The sequence below is a fragment of the Pyxicephalus adspersus genome, chromosome 1 (assembly GCF_032062135.1).
Source record: "Pyxicephalus adspersus chromosome 1, UCB_Pads_2.0, whole genome shotgun sequence".
Taxonomy (NCBI): Eukaryota; Metazoa; Chordata; class Amphibia; order Anura; family Pyxicephalidae; genus Pyxicephalus; species Pyxicephalus adspersus.
This window is the reverse complement of record NC_092858.1, coordinates 38,820,691-38,841,335: the sequence shown is the minus strand read 5'-3', so window position 1 is coordinate 38,841,335 and position 20,645 is coordinate 38,820,691. Positions and strand designations below refer to the sequence as shown.

The 20,645-nt window shown below is 38.5% G+C and overlaps 1 protein-coding gene across 1 annotated transcript in view; it reads left to right on the top strand.

The window, feature by feature from the left end:
• The first annotated feature begins 478 nt into the window (after positions 1–478).
• Positions 479–20,645, top strand: part of MARCHF9 (membrane associated ring-CH-type finger 9) — an 88,566-nt gene continuing 68,399 nt past the window's right edge. Inside the window, exons 1-2 of the mRNA XM_072407158.1 lie at positions 479–712; positions 851–2,075. Of these exons, the coding sequence (XP_072263259.1) occupies positions 1,752–2,075 (324 nt within the window). The 5' untranslated portion in view covers positions 479–712; positions 851–1,751. The remainder of the gene's footprint in view (positions 713–850; positions 2,076–20,645) is intronic.

Here is a 20,645-nt window from a genome sequence, read left to right as displayed (position 1 = left end):
GACAGCACGAGAGAGAGGGTGATGAGAGAGAGAGAGAGGGAGACCTCAGGAGAGAGGGAGAGACAGCATGAGAGAGAGAGGGTGATGAGAGAGAACAGAGAGTTCACAGAGAGACAGAGACAGCACAAGAGAGGAGAGAGAGATGTAATATATTAAATAATATTATCTATATAATATATATATCAGGGGTTTACTGGTTATACAATAAATAAAACGTTCCCTCCTCTTTTATAACAATATAACTCATGTTTCTCTATGAACACATGCAATAAGCATGTTTCCTGCACAGGTGCCCTTATTTTCCTCCCTGCCTGCACCCTGTCACCCAGCACTGGCAGTTCACCCAGAGCCCACCCTTGGCCTGACCCAGGTACATGCCAACATCCGCACACCGGTCACTTTCACATCTCCCGCCCCACTCCCACGTGACCGCCCACGTCAGCTCCCCTCCGATCCCCGGGCCAGCTGCAGATGCGCAGCACCGGATCACATCCATCCCCACCGCACGGTAACTACAGAAAAAAAAAATGTTTTATTTAACATGCCATACCGGAAGAAGAAGCCATATTTATCCAGCCTTCACTTTATAGCCATCTGTTTCTGCCACAGCTAAATGCAATAATAATAATAATAAAAAAAAAAAAAACACATCATCTGTAGAGAAGCAGTGCCACTGGGTGGGAATAATGCATCTCCTGGAGGGCTGCGAATGGTGAGGATACCCAACACCCTGACATATGTTGTATTGTGCTGTGTGTGTATGGGGGATGTCTTATCAGGGGGGTCTGCATTGGATTTGCATTGCTATAACCCTTGTCTGTGTTTTTCCCCATTTCTCTCCGCCTTGCAGTGAGCTGGCTTCCCAGCACCATGAATGGAGGAGCTGCTGATGCTGCTGCAGGTCCCTGGGTTAAATCAGCAGTGGATGGATGGCAAGACAGATCAGGCTGGGGATGCTGAGAGCTGAAACAAAAGAGGAGCCCTGTGTGTCTCATCCGAGGAAAAGAAAAAGGAAGCAAGGGGGAGGGAAGAAGACATAAGATCCAACGACTGGAGACGTCCACACCATTGCCCGGATTACCCATATTCTCTTTTTTTTTGTTGGTGGGCTGATCGTGCAGAATCACATTTTTCAGGTGGCTGTTTGGTTGGGCATGGAAGGCTGCACTCCTCCAGAGATAGGATGGGCAGTGGAGAAATCTCATTATCCTTCTTTTCCCATCCCGCATCTACATTAATTGCTTTCTCATGTATTCACTTGCATTTAACCGTTTCTGCCTTCCACTGTAGACATCAGATTGTTGCCCTTCTTCCCCCCTTTATCAGCTGTCAGCACCCTTTGCGGTAAGGTTTCAGGTCCCAGATCCCGCTGCTGACCCCCTTATCTTTTTAAGCAACTAATGCATGTTGGGGTGATTCATTTATACCTGACGTTGCTCCATTTAATTTTGTCCAATGAATCATCAGATTACAGATGATTTGCTTTTTTTATTCCCCCCCATGTAATTGGTAGGGGTTGGTGGATGCACCTTATTGCAGTCCCTCCAGACCCTTTAGATAGACAATAGTGAATTGCACTCACTTAACCCCATGCAGTGCTGTCTTCTGCCTGGTATACAGGAGCACAGAGGAGTGGTGAGGAGCATTCTTTTATCATTGGGTCATTGGGGACCTGTGTCCATGCCTCTGCTTCTAGGACCTGTCTGGCTGTGCCCTGGAAGCCCCCAAACAACTGGACCGCCGGTTGGTGAATGATGTTTAAGTACCGGCTTCGCATGTTCTTTAATGAACTGAAGGTTCTGGTGCTGACCCGATCTGGGCGAAGTGAACCTGACCCGGGCCACGCTATGCGCGGGCTCGGCGTGGGGGGCTGTGGATGGCCACCCTTTGCGGACTGCTCCTCTAGAGACGATGATGAGGAATACTATGGGTCTGATCCTAGAACCCGCAACCTGGGACTGGAAGAGAAAGATGGGAGGCTCGGGGCTGCGCTGGACGCCGTTTCCCTGGGCAGCAGTATCGATAGTGGCATGAGGACCCCGCAGTGCAGAATCTGCTTCCAGGGCCCTGAACAGGTGGGTCATGTTCATTGTTGCATGCCTGTATCTCTTTGGGTCAGCCTATGTAAGGCATAGTGTCTCACAAGAAAGTCACCTGAGGTAAATGGTCTGGGGGTGTGAATATATACAGGCATGCATTATGGTATGGTTTCTCTTCTCAACAATAAGCTTTGTACCAGAAGGGGTGTCGAGTGTGAGGTGTCACCGCAAGCATGTTTGTGTCATGTATTCTATATCTATTGTGCCGTGTGACATGGCAGGGGTTTTTAAAATCTTACATTATTAATTTGCGTTACACATGTTTGCTTTGTTTTATGTGATGCATTATAGAATTACATGCTATTAAAAAAATCACATGCTGTAGATCTGTGATTGTTATAGCTGTGTGTAGATTAGATGGTGTCTGTGGTGATATTTATGGAGACCATGGTCATTGCAGGTTTGGGAGAATCATGTCGAATATAGCAGAACAAGCTATGAAGATGATTGTCATGCAAGCTTACTCATAATATATATGAGCACTTGGAAAAAGCATCTCTTTAAGTGTATATGTATTTCACCTCCTCCATATGTCTAGCTATGCTTCTAATGTATTATTAAATCAATAGCCTACACTTGTTCTTTGGAAATGGACAATGAAAACACAAGGGTTGCAAAAGGGAACATTTATACTGTCTCTTCATTGTAACGCAAAAGGCGTATTGGCTTTGCTTGGAGATCTTACATGAGGAAATTTGCAAAGGAAATGTTTCTGAGTAATTGTGTCTGAGATCTCGCGGCTTGATCTCAGTCTGATTGTGTCTGAAATCTCTTCCTGGGGGCACGGTTTAATATTATAGGCTGGAGTGGCTATTTACTGACATAACGGAGTGGTCATTCATCCCAGATGCTGCTGCCAGGATCAGACAGTCACCATGCTGATGATTTACTGGGGTGTCTTCCCCTTGGGTGTTTGTCTGGAAGCGTACCCTAGGGTGCTTGCTGCGAATAGTCATGATTGCACTGTTTCAGTAATCAGTGTGTTGGTTTTTTTATATTATATCTCTCATAAAACTGTCTTTGATTATTTGAAGAAACATTATGTTTTATATCTGACATTGTCTTTCCATATTATATGTATCTTAAGGGTATCATAGAAGTGGAATTATTGTAGGGTGGTGAAGCTGGCTATTACAGCTTTATTTCAGAGGTGATGGACAATTATAAAATTGTGCCAGCATTTAGTAAATTATCAATTCTGATAGATCAATAGATAGATAGATAGATAGATAGATAGATAGATAGATAGATAGATAGATCAATAGATACTTAGATAGATACTTAGATTGAGGGGACGGATCGCAAGATGCTTTCTATGATTTATTTTATCTTCAAGAATACTTCATATGTTCTTCCCTCCGAAACTATATTTACTTAGGGCTTATTTTCCCTGATTTGATGACTAATTTGTGCCCTCCCACCATTTCCCTGACCAATGAGAGTACTGGAATGTTGGAGAGTTGGTAGCCTGGGATTGGTTAAAAATTTGGAGTCAATCCATTAACATTAAAATTAAGTCTATTTCAGAGGGATGCACATACTTAGGTTTTCTGACTTGAGAGATAATAGCAGACACTTTTTGGTAATCAGTTTTAGTTCAAAAACTTTTAATGTGCTTGACAGGTTCTTTAAACAGGTACTGTTGTTCAGCAAACACTACTAATATGACAGGTTTAAAAGTATGTTCAGCATAAACTTAAAATTAATTTTATAATTCATTTAAGTTTGACTTGATCAGGCTTTTCAAATGCTTCTGGGTAGAACTGTAGCCTTATGTCATATGATGCTGTGCAGTACATCCAGCTTGTCTGATAACTATGATGGGCAATGCTTGGAGTTAGATAGTGCACATGGAAAATGCCTTGGTTTATAAAGTTTACCTCCATTGGATATATGGTATGGTTTAAAGCTGGGACTGGTCACCACTAGTCAGTAAAAGTAACTCTTCAGAATGAAAGTATGTGCTGGCAAGATACCTGCCATAGTTAACTAAACCGGATTATAAAAATCATGCTTTCTTAAGGCCGGTCAAATGTATTATGCCTTTTTATTAGGACAAAAGAATACAACACAACATATTAGTATACGACTAGAGCAAATGATAAATCAAGCTTATATAATACTGACCTGATGAGGTGTTTTTATACAGGTAGCTACATGCTTAGGAGGTTGGGTTGAGTCCCTGTAGTAGCATTGCAAAGCTCCATATAATTCTATATAAGCCACCTGCCAGTGCCACCATTTTAGCTTGTACAGACATCATAGATCCTTCATATGCACATTGTAGTTTAGTAGTCAGCACATGCAATCTAGTATTTGTTTACACAGCTGCATGGCAGGTTGCACAAGCTCTATAGGGAGTAGAAGAAAGTGTAAGATGAGTAGGCCCATTGTAAGGCATATTACGGTAATGTACGGCAACCCACTGTATATGGGTTGTGGTGTACTGCCTATTATTATCAATGAAATTTAAATATATGTACACAGTATATAGCAGTGCACCACTGTGCATTTTAGTGAGCTGCATTCTGAAAAACAGATCTACTTTTCTCTGAATTTAGTTGTGTTGACAGACTAACAAATAGGCTGCCTAATGCAGTGTACACTCGATTATTGTGTTATTGGGTTAGTGCTCTGTTTGTATTTCACCATCAATAAACTTATCTCTTTGACTTCACTTTAAGAAGAACTTGATGTATTGTAACCCACACCAAGGAATACTTACTTATCACTGTTTTTTTATAAAGGCATGCATACAACATTAATAAAATTAGGAATTCCTCATAGAAAATCTGACAACTTGCTATGAGGAGTCTGAAGGTCTTGGTCACATGTTCAAAGTACAGTGCAAATGATTCTTTGCCCAACTACAGTTTTGCTGAGTGGGTGAAACATTGGCTCACATGCTGAACAATCCCTGTGGCCGCTGGTTAGGACCCTCATTGCATACAAACTACCTTGCTTGCTTCTCACACCTTATACCGCATGCATATGTGCAGTGATCCCTGGATTGCTTGCACGGCTAAATAAAAGGGCAGCCTAACAACTGAAATGAGATTTTATATTTTCTTTGCTATTGTACTCCTACTTTTCTCATGAAGCAAAATTAAATTCATTATTTGACCCTTTTTCACCTGTTTTATGAATTAACTGCTGTTGATTGTAGCTAAGGCGTTCTTTCGTCTTTTTATTGCATTATAGCACAGTGATGCAGGGTGGCCACTCCTGATGGTATGTATTAAGCATAGCATTCCTATGCTATGCTTAGTACATATTGCTACATACTACAGCCCACAAATTGGGCTATAGGCAATAGGTTCAGACCATGGTATGCAGCCTGCAGTATCTTCCGAAGTTTTTTTCTACCTAAAGGAGTAGATAGAATTCTGTGATTGAAAAATGACTTTGACAAGTCACATGACTGGGCTATTCTTTCGTATTTTTTTTAATTTAGTAGTATTTCGTTGTCTTTAGAATCATAATGCTGGTGGAGCACTAACAACTCTAAAGCACATCAATGTATTTATGAGTACAACATTCTCTTCCTGTGGATTCCTCTTTCCAAATTTGTTGTCACTTGGAGCCTTCAATGAGACCCAAAGTTGGTGTAGTGATCACACGCTAAGGGGGTGCAGAATGTGGGCCATTCTTATGTACAACCGACACTTAATTATTTGTGCAACACACATTTAAAGCACACAGTCAGAGAATATGCAGGGAGATCACACAATGGTTAGATCATACCCACAGCATATATAGACACAGGCGAACCACACAGAGAGAATGGACCCAACATGCAGACAGCATATTTAAAGCACACAGGCCAGGGCACAAAAACACTAAAAAATACCATTAATAAAGTTGAAGTAAGAGTTTAGGAGCATGGCAACATTACTATATCTTCCCTTATTAAAGTACTGGCACTCTTCCTAAACATTGTTACATCTTTCTCAACCAGAAATTACAGCCATCCTTTTAGAGACACACACATTTCCTGGACATGGGGCTTAAATATTTAGGGAAAAGGAGAAATGCCAGATTCGGAAAGAACTTTCTTCAGGTACAAATAAAACTCTTTAAGGAGCATAGGGTAGCCAATACTTAAGAGAAAGAAGACTTTCTCATCCAAGCCCAACAGGCTTATGCTCAGCCCCATGGTAGGAACAGCTATTCCCATGCAGTTCACAGCTCACAGTTTTAAGAATGTTTGCAAATTCTCTCTCTGAACCTCTCTCTGACACCCCTATTTAATGGTTGGCCGTGGGTGAGATGCTACATGTTGAGTCTCTCCAGAAGAAGTTTTAGGAGCAGTGCAACCTCACTGCCAATGCTCTTAGCTTTTTTCTTGCCTGCACTTTTATCTCATCTTTTTTCACAACAATTATCCTCATACCTTACAATTTCAAGCACTATATAGAGAGATCCTTTATCTCTCTTAGTCTCTCTTTGATAGCTTAACAACTATATTTAGCATCCATATGAACTCAATATATAGAGTTAAACCAAAATAGTCTGGAAGCTGAAATACATTATTTATTGTTAACATACCCTTAAAAATAACTTAAAACGCATTCTTTTAAAGCTGAACTCTAGCCATACCTTCAGTCTCGCACAGTTGTTTAGGCTCCTCCCCCGTACTGAAACACCTTACTTTCATTTCTCACAGTGGGCAATATAAGCTGCAGCAAGTCAGGTTGAGCCCACTTTATTTCCTGTCTGGAAGACTCCGAGCATCATCTGGCCCTGTTTTCCCCAGCCTTACTGTCTCTAGCCTACTTCTTTCATTTAGTGTATTTTAGTTTTAAATCATGGAGGTTCACATTATAAATGTATGTTGCCCAGGACCCACTATTCCATATTAACATTCACTCATGAAAGCATGTTAATATTTGATATCAAAGTTGATATATATATATGTAGAGCTCCCTGTAGGCCATTTCCACCACTCATGATCTGTAGCCTATTGTTCTGGTCACACAAGTAGCAGAGGGCTATTGGAAAATACTGTTTGGCCCACACCTTCTTCCCAGTTTTACACTGGTGCTAGTGCTATCAGATGGATAAACAGTGAAGAGACTTAGATAAGCCTCTCTAAGCCATTACCTTCAGAGACTGGACTGACTAGACTAGACTGTAATGTTGGATAGCTTCTGTCTGCATTGAGTCATGCACAGGTATATAGAGCACTTGGGACTTCATAAGTACACATACAGCCATCTTTCATGAGCCATGTGCTAACATTGCCATATTGCTGGTGCCTATATGTTTCCGTCCAGATGGCCATGCTTGGCACAGCTATATTGTTATACTGTCACCCCCATGGTTTTGAAACCTTACTAATAACATTGTTTGATCTGAAGTAGTAATGAACACTACCTAAGCCTTATAGCTAATCTCACATGTGCCTAAATACGACGCACTATTCTGAATTATCTGTTTAAGGAATGGGCACACTTGGCTAGTGTTAATAAAAACACCATACCAATGCCTTTAGGTGCTATTGAAGAGTAGTAATGTGTTGGTAGCTATGCACTTACCCCTTATCCAGGTTCCTATAATTACTAATTTCTTTGTATCCAGGTACTGTATGGTGTTTGCATTTATGTCTGTCTTTTATGACTGTAGACACGCAAAAGACAGGTAATAAATGAGTTTCACCTCTTATCTGAGGTCTGGGATTTGTCCAACGTTACTGTTAAATTGAAAGAGAATCGAGGGCTTGATCACATCATGGCTGCTCTACAGAAACATTACAATTTCCATTGGTATGGGTTATGTTAGGGCAGGCTACTCAAAACACCACAATGCACAGAAAATTTGTGTTACTGAAATGTAACGCCATGATCATGGCCTAAAAGAAAACTTCCAAAATTTTGTAGAAATTTCATCTTGCTTTCTATAGAGGAATTATAGAAAACCGTAGAGGAAGCAAAAGCAAAGATCCACAGCTCTGTTGTGCCTTATGTACACACATTCCCATTACATCCATACCCTGTGCAGTTAATAAAACTTAAGCTGGGTTATTCATAAGGTTCATTAAACACTACAGAAAATATCAAATACACATAGTCTATAGGACTGGTACTAATATTTTGCATTTAATGCAGTGACTGGAAGCACAAACCAGCATGCTCAACAACAGCAGCGTACCCTTCTGCATATTTATATAGCTACGTTAGAGAAAAGGAAATAGTCTTAGCTTTAGAGCCATGTCTTACAAGCAGTCTTGTAGCAGTGATCTGTAACAGAAATAGAATTGCTCTCTTTAGTATTTTTGTTGCTAGGAAGATTTGAATTGCAGTCAATGAAAGACCTGTGCCACGGCGATTCGAGTGATTTGTAGCTCATTCACTGAGCAGTTGACGTCTTGCATCATTTGAAGCCTGTCTCTTGGTAAATTACTAAACTACGTTTGCAATGAGGCTTCCCTTGCACTGCTAAGGTAAAAGCTAAATGTTTTTTTTCTTGGGTAGCAGCACAGCACATCTCAACCCTCAACACCCCCATCAGATGGCTCGCTGTTTTTCTGTCTGAGACACCAGAATTATGATTAAGATGGCAGATAAAGTTGGAACAACGGTGGTACAAAATACAGATGGCTACCACAGGGAAACTATATAGTCATAACAACTTATCAAAGATTGTGTGAGGAACCACCCTTTACATTTATATTGGATTTGGAGAAATTGATCTTTTAATGTATCATAGCTTTTCAGTAAATGTCTTAGAAAAAAACGAATCTAGTAAAAGTAGTGTTCCATCATTTACCTAAAGTACGTAAGCAACTACTTTGCTAGAATGACCCATTGTAGCCAGTATATGGTCACTAAACATGGGGTTAGGGGACATTCAGGATCAGCTTTTTAAACCATTGGTAGTGAGACTTCCATTCTATTCTACAGTAAACATTTTATGCAGAAATTGTGAGGTTTTCCTGGAAGTTTTACTGAAAAAGGTTAAGGGTGATGTTGGCTTATTTATGTTTATCTTTGGAAAGAGTTGAGGGAGCTCATTATCTTCTGAACTATAATTATTTTTGTTTTAAAGGATTTATTATCTCCAGAGATGTGTTGTTTCTATGGGAGCTACATTTAGGCCAGTTTATAGCAACTTGGAAGGTGTGCCACGTCTTTGGAGATGGTAACCCATTTAGGTCATTCATATGTTTTTTCTTTATATTGATGTTAACTGCTCCCAAAAATATTTGTCCTTTTCTGGATTCTTTCGAGTTTTTAAAACATGTGCATTACATATTGTAAATATATGTGATAAGCATGAGAATACCATCCATCATCTTAATATTATCATGAGAAAGCTATCATTCGATAGTATAGTTGTATTAGAAGCCTATAGGAAAATTCCCATTTACTTGCTACAAGTTGCCATCCAAAACATGTTATTGGGGCAATCTCCAGGGAGCAGAACAATCATTTTTGTTGTTTTTTGTTGTTGTTTTTTCTAGAACTATATGAAGGAGAGGCAGTGGCTTTGAGAAAGGATTTCTGTAAGGAGGCTATGATCTCTTGCTCATGATGGTACCTTTAAATTGTGTCAAAGAATCCCTGCTTTATTATGAACAATATATAGATACTGTGCATTGTTTTTTCATCCCTCGGCCATATCACCAGAAGAGTTCCTGATCTTGTCTGATAGGCAGGGTCATGACTGAACAATAATAAAATGTGAAACTGTCTGAAAACACCCTATGATTAAGCCCTGTAAAATGGATGAAATGCATAAAGGGAGAAGTCCTGCTCTGCTGGGACATATCTTTCTGGAACCACACTGTTAATTAATAATAAAGCCGATTAAAAGAAAAAAAAAGCTTCAGTTGGTGCGGGCTAGTTTGAGTTTAATGTGTTCGAGGAGGGAGGAGACGATCCTCATCTTCAGTATGCACCTGAGCACAGACATAAAAAATCTTTCAGTTATGTATTTAACAGACAAGGACACAAATAAAAGAAGTTTATTCTGGGATTCAAATAAACTTTAAGGAAAACACAATCAAAGGTCTAAGAAATTTTTCACCTATTATATCAGGAAGAGTGAGGATCTTTGGATTGCTGGTAAAATACAACACTGGAATCACAATGAAACACAGGAAGCCAAAAAAAAATAATTCAGACCAACAGAGACCACCCTCAAATAAAATATCACTTTTGAAGGGTCTTGAAGATGATTTTTCATTGGTGTTGTAGGTTATTGTACTTTGAATGTTATATGGTGCCCAGTTAAATAAAGGTGGTTTGGATAGGGATCATATTTAGGATTATATCCAGAAGAATAATCCGAGGCTGGTAGGGGATGTTAGTTAGTATAGCCTATACAAAATTGTTCCCATGTTATTTGGCTGTTGTGTGTTTGGCTTTTAATGAACCGGAAGCACATAAACTGAAAGTCAATTTTACAACATAGGCCAATTAAAGATGCTTTTACACCTGGTTTCACACGTCCCCCAGTACACATCTATTATTCACATGTATATTTGTTAGATCAGTATGTGTTAAAGAGGAACTGTAAAACTGTTTTTTGTTCTGTACACATAGAATGGAGTAAGTTTTTTCACACTAACCTTTCTTACTTTTTAAAACCTTTGTTTGTATAGTTTGTATTTATAATGTATATACATATGAGCAGCCATATTTGCTCATTGCTTAAGCAGGCTCTGGTTCCTTCCCACACATGCTACATAATGATTGTATTGAAAAGGTGTCAAGTTGAAACCCAAATAGCTTACACATATAACTAATGGAGTGCTCAAGGGTTGGGCTACAGGTAAAGAATCCCTTTGACTTCTGATGGGTGCTACCATCTTGGATATGGTGACATCAGTCCCAAAAGACTCCAGAGCTGTAGCTCAAGTGACATTTTCTAATATTTTTTAAAACTTTTTACATGGCTGTTACACAAATGGTTATGTAGGGAAGTGAGGAGCAGAAGATTTGGGTCAGGACATGAGAGTATGATTACACGTCAATAGTTTTTCTTTCCTGTGCACCCTGCTACACACTCTTAAATAATGATTGTGCAAGCCTACCGTTTAGAACCCAGATATGACATACTCTCTGAACTCTTTATTGAAAGATTTACATTTATGTGATTGACGGCTTAAACTGAAGGTTGGGTGAGAACCTTTCTTTGCAGATCATTTTACTTTAAATGTGAAATTTAACAGGTCCACTTTATTTAAGCATGGCTGTAAAGTATACATCCATACATTCATCTTCCAGTCCCAGCCAATAATACAATCACTTTTAAAATACAACTAAATTCTATAGTTTCCATATCTTGCTTTGCAAATCTGCCCTGCCTGCCCAATGCAATCACTTTGTTTAACTATTCTGCACACTATATAGAGATCAGTTATCAAGAAACTGGAGCCTTTAATTTAAGAAGCTAATTATTCTTTATTTTTATAATCCGTACCTTGTAGGTATAAAGACATATTTTGTCTGACCATTGGGAGATCCCTTGTAATTCTGCATGCACATCCTCTATGCAGTGTATTTTGGGTAATGTCCCTGTTCTGCTCAATAGGCCGCACAGTGTGGTGCTGACTTGACTTGCTGAATCAGCAAAGAGCAGTACATAAGCAACCACATTTCCCAGTGCACCAGATTAGCTCCTGTGATGAGACTATGCACACTCCATACACAACTAGATTGCTTTGTAATGTCCTCAATTTTTTTATAATACATAAAATTGAATTCAAGACCAGATGCAATAATTAATAAATTCTATTTACCTGAGCTTTAGTTTTTTATATTTATGATGCACTGTTTATGTTTGAGTATATATATTAAACAAGTGGAATTATCCTGAATTAACAATTTGATGTAACAGTGTAAATTGTATAGTCATTTTGAAGCAGGTTTTCTTCCAGTTGAGGGCCAAACTACACTGATCTGCCCAGTGCATTATAGTCCATGTATTAACACTACTGGCACCCCCACTCCACTCTCATCATTCAGAAGCAAGGGCTTTCCTTTGGAGTTAGTTGGGGTAGGACTTGCAGGATGTGTCAGCTAGGATTAAATGAAATGACATAGTTTGTAAAAGCAGCTGGAGTAGTTAACCGTAGTGTTTACAAAAAGTGTAACAACGCTACTCCAAGCAAATGCCAAAAACAGCCATTCCCACACATTGTTTCATGGAACCCCAGGGTTCCTCCAGAGGTTGCAAGGGGTTCCTGAAGTGGAGGCTGAATTGATCATGCCTACAAAGTCCTGGGGCCAACACCACTTGGTAGAGCCCTGTCTAAGAAGTTGGCTTTATTTCCTTAATGACCCCCAATAAATTATTCTTAGCAGGGGTTTTCTGAGACCTGAAAATTATTTCAGGGGTTCCTAAGGGAAAAAAAGGTTGAAAAAGACTGTACTAAAAGGAGAAAAAATAACCCATTTATCCAAATAATAATAATTAGTCAGCCTAAGGCAAAACACAATCTTAGGTGTACACTATCCTGTCGTTTTTCATCTTCTTAGTGGAAACACAGGTGTGTGGAATAAAACTTAAATAATCAGACTTTTTCTGCAGGATGGTCTTCACAGGCTTGAAATGGTATATTCCTTATGCCACATGCACAAAATGCTTTATAATTTTTGAGAACACAGGATAAAAAGGTAACCTAATAAAAAATGTTAAAAATATATTTCTGCTTTATATTAAAATAATCACTGAATTTTCCATATATTATTGGACTTTAGGCTCTAGGTATTGCACCGTACAGTTACATCCAGAGGTGACCTTTGCCCCATGATCAGCAGTTTGAAACATTTTCTTGACAGCAAGGACTTCATTAGGATTATAGCATTCCTCCGGGACACTTTGTTGCCTACTATAGTTTGATTGTTTTACAAGCTTGAGGCAGGATGGGTTGTTATACTGTTATGTTTTGGTCTCTTTTTGTTGTTGACATAATTCCTTTTAAATCTGGATAAAAAAAATGATATATAAAGTTTTTATAAAACAGACTCAGTTTAGGAAAGTTTGAGACCAAGGAGGCAATATATAATAGAACAGGCAAGCAGGTAGGGACATCTGAGTTGTGTCATGAGCATATTTGTTCTTAGACATTGAGTTAAAAAAGTACTGTGGTCACTGGGACCGTGTAACAGCCAGACAGTGAACATTTTCAGAAGCAGTTCAACAATTGTGCCTTTTTTTTCCCTTATGAAAAGGTTTATGTTATGTTAACAGAATAAGTTAGGCACATTCTGGAAAATGTGATACTTTTTACTTCTGGTACACAGATACAGTTTAAAAATGTGAGCCTACTCGTTTTATAATTATCTGGATCCCACTTGGGCACTAAATCAATTAGTGTTAATGCTATCTAGGAAATTTTCAACTCTGCTAACATCAGCGAGTCATCTCAGCTTACCATTAAAGTAGATGTAAACTCTAACTGGATGATATTTAGTTATGCCAAAGCTTTGTGTATCATAAACAACCATCCATTAAGGGCTTGTTCCCACTATTGCCATAGTGTTTACTTGCGGAAAATTGTGCGCTACTGCATTAGTGTACATTTTTTCTGTTTACACGTAATGATACCCCAAACGCAATTTTCTTAGCATACTGCATTGTAATGACAGGCACTCTGCATTGCTTTTCATAACTTTTCTATGCTATGTGGTGCGTTTGGCAGTCCATTTAAATGAATAGGCTGCCTTAACCTAATGCATGCCAATGAGAGTGGCAACACAAATGCACCATACAAGCCCTACATTTTGTTTTTACCTATTAGTAACTTGGTGCTGTTCATCTCCTCTAGCCGTTTACAACCACTGTCTAACTAGATATATTTGTCCCAGCATATACTTGGGGCGTATGCTACAGGGGGTAACAAAGCTGGAGCACAATTGGGCAACTGTTGTAAAACCACAAGAAATGCCTGAACAAAGACTGTTGTAGCCAGATATTATGTTAATAAGGTTGCAGACTTAAGAACATTGTGAACAATTTTTGAGGTTAAACAAACTTGTTAAAGCTTATGAGATTTTATTATTTGAATTTGATGTGAATTTTACAGAATATAATTGCCTTGATTTATCAGAAATCCTATTGTGCTTCTAGAATGAGTGGCTGACTTTTTTTTTACATGATTTAGTACTACACAACATCTCTCTCATTGTCCAATGGGCAGCGATGATGTTTTTTTGGGGTTGCTGGAAACATTGAGCTTGCTTTTCTGCACCTAAAATGTACAGATCCAAGTACATCCATGGGGATCGTGTAAACCAGAACTTTTGCTTTGTAACCCCCCTATGTGTCTTGGCTTTTGATTGTGACTAACTGTTTAAAGTGTGCTGGTCCTTTAATTTCAAAATGTGTTTGTTTTTTTTATGAAGCAGAGAAAGATTGGATGTGTATTTGTGCGTTTTTTTTCCTTTTTTTAGCACTAAAATCTGTCTTCAGAACCAGACAACATAAATCCCTACATTACTCCCATGCTCGTAGTTTGTGACCTTCCAAACCACAAACAGTTTTGCTTTCAGTTTTTTGCAGCCTCCTGTAGCACTGAGCTACCAAAGACAGCTCTAAGTACATGTTTCTTCCCTGTGCAAGGAAAGGCACACCCCAAATGATGCAATGTGTAATGTAAAATGGTCTTTTCATTACATCATTGCTTGAACAGCTACACAGCAAGGACTTCTAAGTGTATCACTACCTATTCTATACCTTCCAACTAATGAATAAGTGAGAGGGAAAGAGACACCTTTTACCACAAAGTATGAACGCTAAGGAAACATCTCTGCAACATTCAATATAACAAATGCAATAAATTAGAGGTTGAATAAAAGGTTTAGTGTAACATAACACTTTTTGAAGTTTCACAATGCCATTCTCTATCCACGGCTAAGCATCTCTCCATAGAGAGGCCGTCTGGGTTCTATTGTGTGGGTGTTCGGTGCAAGGAGAAGGCAATCTGTTCATCTTTAATGTAGGCGCTCACACGGGTCACCAGTCCTAACAGGCAGTAATCACTGTCTGGTCAGTAGCAGGGGTAGGTGATTCTGAAACGGTCTGTTATCCTAGTTGTGTAGTGATATTCATTTTACCTACTGTATTTCCTCAGAGGGACAAGGGGTACCTTATGAGAAGGCTTTCCTTAAGCATACAAACAAACATATCCCTAATGTTCTTTAAAGTGGAAAAATATAGGCTTTTAAATAATCCCACCAGCATTTAGCTCCTTTTGCTTATAATTATTTCATACTGGCAAAGCATCGGTTCAGTGTTGTTGTTCAATAAAGTATTTGGGTGTTTTTGAACAACAAAAGTACAGAGTGCACTCACATCTAATGTGCAGGGCAGTAGGAAATATCTTGCAAATTATTAGATATTTATTTTTTCAGCATGACCTAATGTGCAACAGGAAAACAGTGTCCTTGTTAAAAACAGAAATAGGACTGAAACATAAAGCAGCTGAATCCATGGAAGTGAAATGTTGGAAGTGTGTGAGTCACCCATAATTATAATACATTAGAACATTTACTCTTGGCTTTTAGTGCTTCATTCCTGTAAAAACATGCTCAAGGCTATGCAGGGTTAACAGTTAAGCATTGCAAGTACTCATTGACAACATTCATCATCCTTTGCTTTTAGCTGAAACGTTGGAGGTTTAAGGAAGGGTAGGAAAGAGTACATCAAGGATTTGGCACATCAGACAGAGAGAGTGCTGAAGGACACATTGTCTTGAGGGTATAGAAAGGTACACTTTCTGAAGGTACGTTTTAGGATTAGAACAGGGGAAGGTAAATTATCTTGAGAAAGAAGTATGTCATGGGTGTAGGGTTAAAGGGCACAAGGATGAAAGACTGAGTGGGGGCACATTGGATGATTGGAGTGAGGAAGTACACATTGGAGATAGGCAGTCATGGTATGCACACTGTATGAAGAAGTTGAGTAAGATACTGCAGATTGGAAGATGACAGGAAAATAGGCACATAAATAGATGAATTAGGATGGAGTGTTATATGACTGTACTATGAAGAGAGAGGAGTACACAACTACACTGAGGGTGATTGGAGTTGAGGTTTGATTGGGGATGGAGGCTACATTGGAGTGGGGGGATTGGGGGATGTAGGAGGGCAAATGTTTTAGAAGGGAGTAGAATTTTTGATAATATATTTTGTATTAAAAAATCAGTTAAGTTCATGTAAGATTTTATACCTGCATTAGCGCCAATCAGATTATTACTTTATTCTTTGTAAATATGTCCTGATGTCACATTGTTTACCACCTCGAATGAAAGAAATTGGGTAATTAGGATTTGAACCAGAGAGAGTGGAGAATTGTGTTATATGATCACACAACAAACACCATTAAGGCTCTGTCCTTGGTTAAAATTTCTAAAAAGTATTGGACAATCATCCCTACCTGCATTAGCAAGACATACCTTTACCAGCTAGACTTACCTGTACCCTCCACATGTACCCATAAGTACCCTTTTTGCCTGTGCAAGCCGAGCTCCCAGGAATCCAGGAGTCTTTATCTCTTTCTCAATACAAGCCAATTTATTCCACCACTATATACTTGTAATGTTCCTCCGAGGAAGCAGGTTTAACCTGCAAAATGGGTCGGGGCCCAAAAAACATCACCATTCAGTGTTTGGATTTCTTTCTACTAGATACTGATGTCCTGATTTGTTTGAGTCAAAATTTACTCACATACCTTTAAATGTTTCTTGTAATGTAAAAAGTTTTTTTAAATATTGTTTGAAATAAAGTGTTTTTGATATTTTTAACAATTTGTGATCATACCACACAACCCCCTACTCTCTCTGGGCTAAATCTAATTACCCAATAGGTAACCCTAGGATACCCTAGGGAAGTGGAAGAAAAAGGAAACCCATTTTGTGGGGGGGGCTTTTTTATATTTGTTTTACACCTCAACAAATGTTTATTCATCTTTTTTAATGTTCCCTTTGACTAGACTATGAACAATAAACCTATCTATCTACAAATTCTTGCAACCAATAAAATGGCTTAAAGCAAGCTTACCCTGACCTCTCTAGCAGCTTTTAATATGAAGATAATAATTTGTAAAACTCCTTAATCATCTTATCCAACCCCCCCCCCCCAAAAAAAAAAACTACTAGTCACTACATTTGCGTGTGATGTGGTACATTGGGCAGCCCATTCCAGTGAACGCATAGAACATCAACAGCTGCAGCGATTCACTGCACAGCTTTAGTGGGAGAGATTTCTTCGGAAGCCAAGATTCCAGTGCTTGTGTTGTTAACTTGAAATTATTTTCTTTATAATGCTTAAAAATACAGACATGAACAAATGCTTGTTATTTTACCGCTTTATTCTACTACTGCTGTTCATATTATGTAAATAGTTTAATGCTAAGGTTGTAATGCTCAGTTGCACTTTAAATAAAGGAAATGGAAGGAATAGTTTAAACTGTAATACACTAAATATTATGAATATATATGAATGTTCATAAAAGGATATATATATATAAACAATACAGTAATCTTCGTAAACACGTTCATATGCATGATATGGGCCCAGGTCAATTTTAGTTCATCTTGTTGTGAGAGATACTTCTAATTAAAGGAAACCTGTATGGAAAGAAAAACCTGGCTTCTCACTGCTGCCCTCCTTCTGGCTTACTTCAGTACATGGATACAGAATGCAAACAAAGAACTTCTAAAGTAATAGGTACAGAAGCCACTGGATCAGAATGATAGCCAGACAGTTTAGTAATGGAAGCTCCCATTTAAATCCATGTGATTAATTGTATTAGTCATAATCTGTACATTTTAGTGTAAGACCAAAGCTAATCAAAGTATATGAGGAAAGCAATAATCAACACAGAATCATGGTCAACAAAGAGCCAAAAAATCAGCCATAGCAGAAGTGGAAGATCTTGTCAGGGTGAACAGTTCCAATTATCTTTCAGAATATTAAATATCCCCTGTTCCCAACCGGGCATAAAAAGATTAAAATGGTATAGAATCCTATTTGCAATGCAAACACTTGTGTCAGTCTATCTTTTTAATGCTGTGCTATGTCAACTCCTCATCCCTGATCCTGACATATCCTGTGCTTTTAGCCTGATTGCAGTGTGAATAGATTTCTATAGTGTCCTAATATGCCAGTGACAGGGTCTATTTAGGCCAGTTAGACTTTCTTGTTTAATTGTTGGGTATAGGAGTATCTATGATAAACATAAATACATTTCTTCTTGCTGACTATGTTTTCCTAATAGCATTGTGGGATGGGGTGTTACTGATGGATTAAATTATTGTGCACTTTTTGCAAAAGCTAGTTTTAAGAGAAAAAGAGACACAGGTAATCTGCTATTAACATTTCTAATACTGAGTTTTGTGTTAGCCTGCAGGTTTTTGATAGGTAGCTCACCCACAGGAAACACAGAAAATTCTTTCATGGCTTTCTCAGTTCTGTTGAATGCGTTGTGCTGGATAGAAGGATACCTTTGTCCATGGGAATGTTTGGTCATTTGTTAGCAGATGATCTTGCCCTTTAGTGGTTCTAGTAGGCACATTCACAATGCAGTACATACCAGTGTATTGGTAAACCTACAGATGTGTGTTAACTTTGCCTTTCGGATATACAAATCGATTGAAAATATACCGTTTTATTTAAAATGTTCTTGTCCCTGTGCTGTAAACAATATGCTCTAATGGTGAAGGATAGGAAAGGCTGTCATTGCTCTTATTCCTATTTTTATTTATGAACATTTGAAAGATGATATCCTGTACTTGTAGTCAAATAACAATTGTCCATATGAATTGCCCAGTTTGAATGTTAGTAATCCCAACAGTTATACATTCATTGACACAAATTTAAATGTATAAAGGATTTTTAAATGCATTAATCACAAATATTTATAGCAATAAAAGCATAACTCTTATTTACAACATAATTAAAATCAACATTTGTTGCTAGACAAACTGTACTAACAATAGAACATAATCTGTTCTGAATTTGTTATGACTTTAACTGTCACTCGGCTTCATCAGGAGGAGAGGGTGCACAAGCATTGCATGTTACATATAGACCAGCAATGCCAAACCTGACTATGCATTCAACCCTTGGTACTTCATTTGTAGTGAACCAAACAGGAGAGAAAGCAAATGGCTGGGAGACTACACCTGATCCAAAAAGACCATGGAATTTATGAAGCCTGGTGAATCAAAAAAGATATTTGCTTCCTTCCTTTTTAGGTTGACTACAAATAAAGTAGTAAGTATAATAGTAAAGTAAGGGTTGAGTGCATGGTCAGGCTGGGCATTGCTGGTCTATATGTAACATCCAATGGTTCTACACCCTCTCTTCCTGATAAAGCAACTTTGTTATTGCTATAAATAAATGTAAATAATGCCTTTAAAACCCTGTTAAATTTATGAATTTGAGGGGGTCAAATAATAATTTCCAAAATGTAGAATCTACGCCTCTCAGCTTGCATGGGGATTAGTACAATGTACACAGATTCAGTCACATGGTTCTAACATTTCTACATGGAAGTCCTGTGACAGAAAAGAAGTGTACCTAAATGTTCGCCTGCTGTAACATATATGATTCCCTTTGTCTGATGGGATATTATGCCAAATGTGGAAATCTCTAAACCTCCATATATATTCAGCAGGTTAGGTAATGAGACTGGATACAGGTTAGGCTTGTGATAGGCTGGCTCATAGAATACTGTCTCCATCCCCAGTTCTTCACATCAAATTACCATCTCACTTAGGATTTTCAAATCATTATTAGAAAAGTACATTTATCATTTTGTACCATACAGTCCTACCACTTCATATTTGTGTGTTACCATGGTAACTGTAGTATATTAGGTTGTGTCAGAGTTAGATATCAGTGTTTTGTGACATGCCGAAAGGCAAAATGAGGAGGCTGCAGAGAGAAAACTTAATAAAGAAACCAGAGCCAAAGCTTTGCAACAAGTTAAGCAACATTTTTGTCTCTCCAGGTACCCCTCTAGCATCGAAGATTTTTCTGAAACAACAGTGGAGATTTTCACAATTATTTACCAATATTTGTGAAAAACTGTTTCCCAACACATGGTTCAAAATGGTTCAACTATTTATGTTTTAATTGCATACACTTGCAAATATATGTGAAGTGCCACACAACCTTGTAGTCCCTAACTCTAAACTATATATTACTTAAAGAGTTAGGTGTCAGATGATTCTCGGTCAATACGAGCTGTCGGGCTTGTCTCAGACGAGAATATGACATGTGTACAGATGTCGTCCGATGTCGTTTCTGGTGGATCCATGGCGCGTCCACGTCCTGGTGGATTCATAAACAACAGAATATAAATGATCGTAATGGAAGTAATGGGAGGAGAGTACAATGGGGCGTCACTCGTGTGTATGTACATCGCTCGTTTATTCACCTTTCAGTCGTTTGAAATATCATTTCCAACTACAATAATCGAGCGTGTGTACATAGCCTTACTTGAAGGAGCATATATAGCAATGATTACATCAAAGAAGGTATGCCAAGAGGGTACCCATTCCAACCCTAAAGGTGCAGGAATACAGCAAAA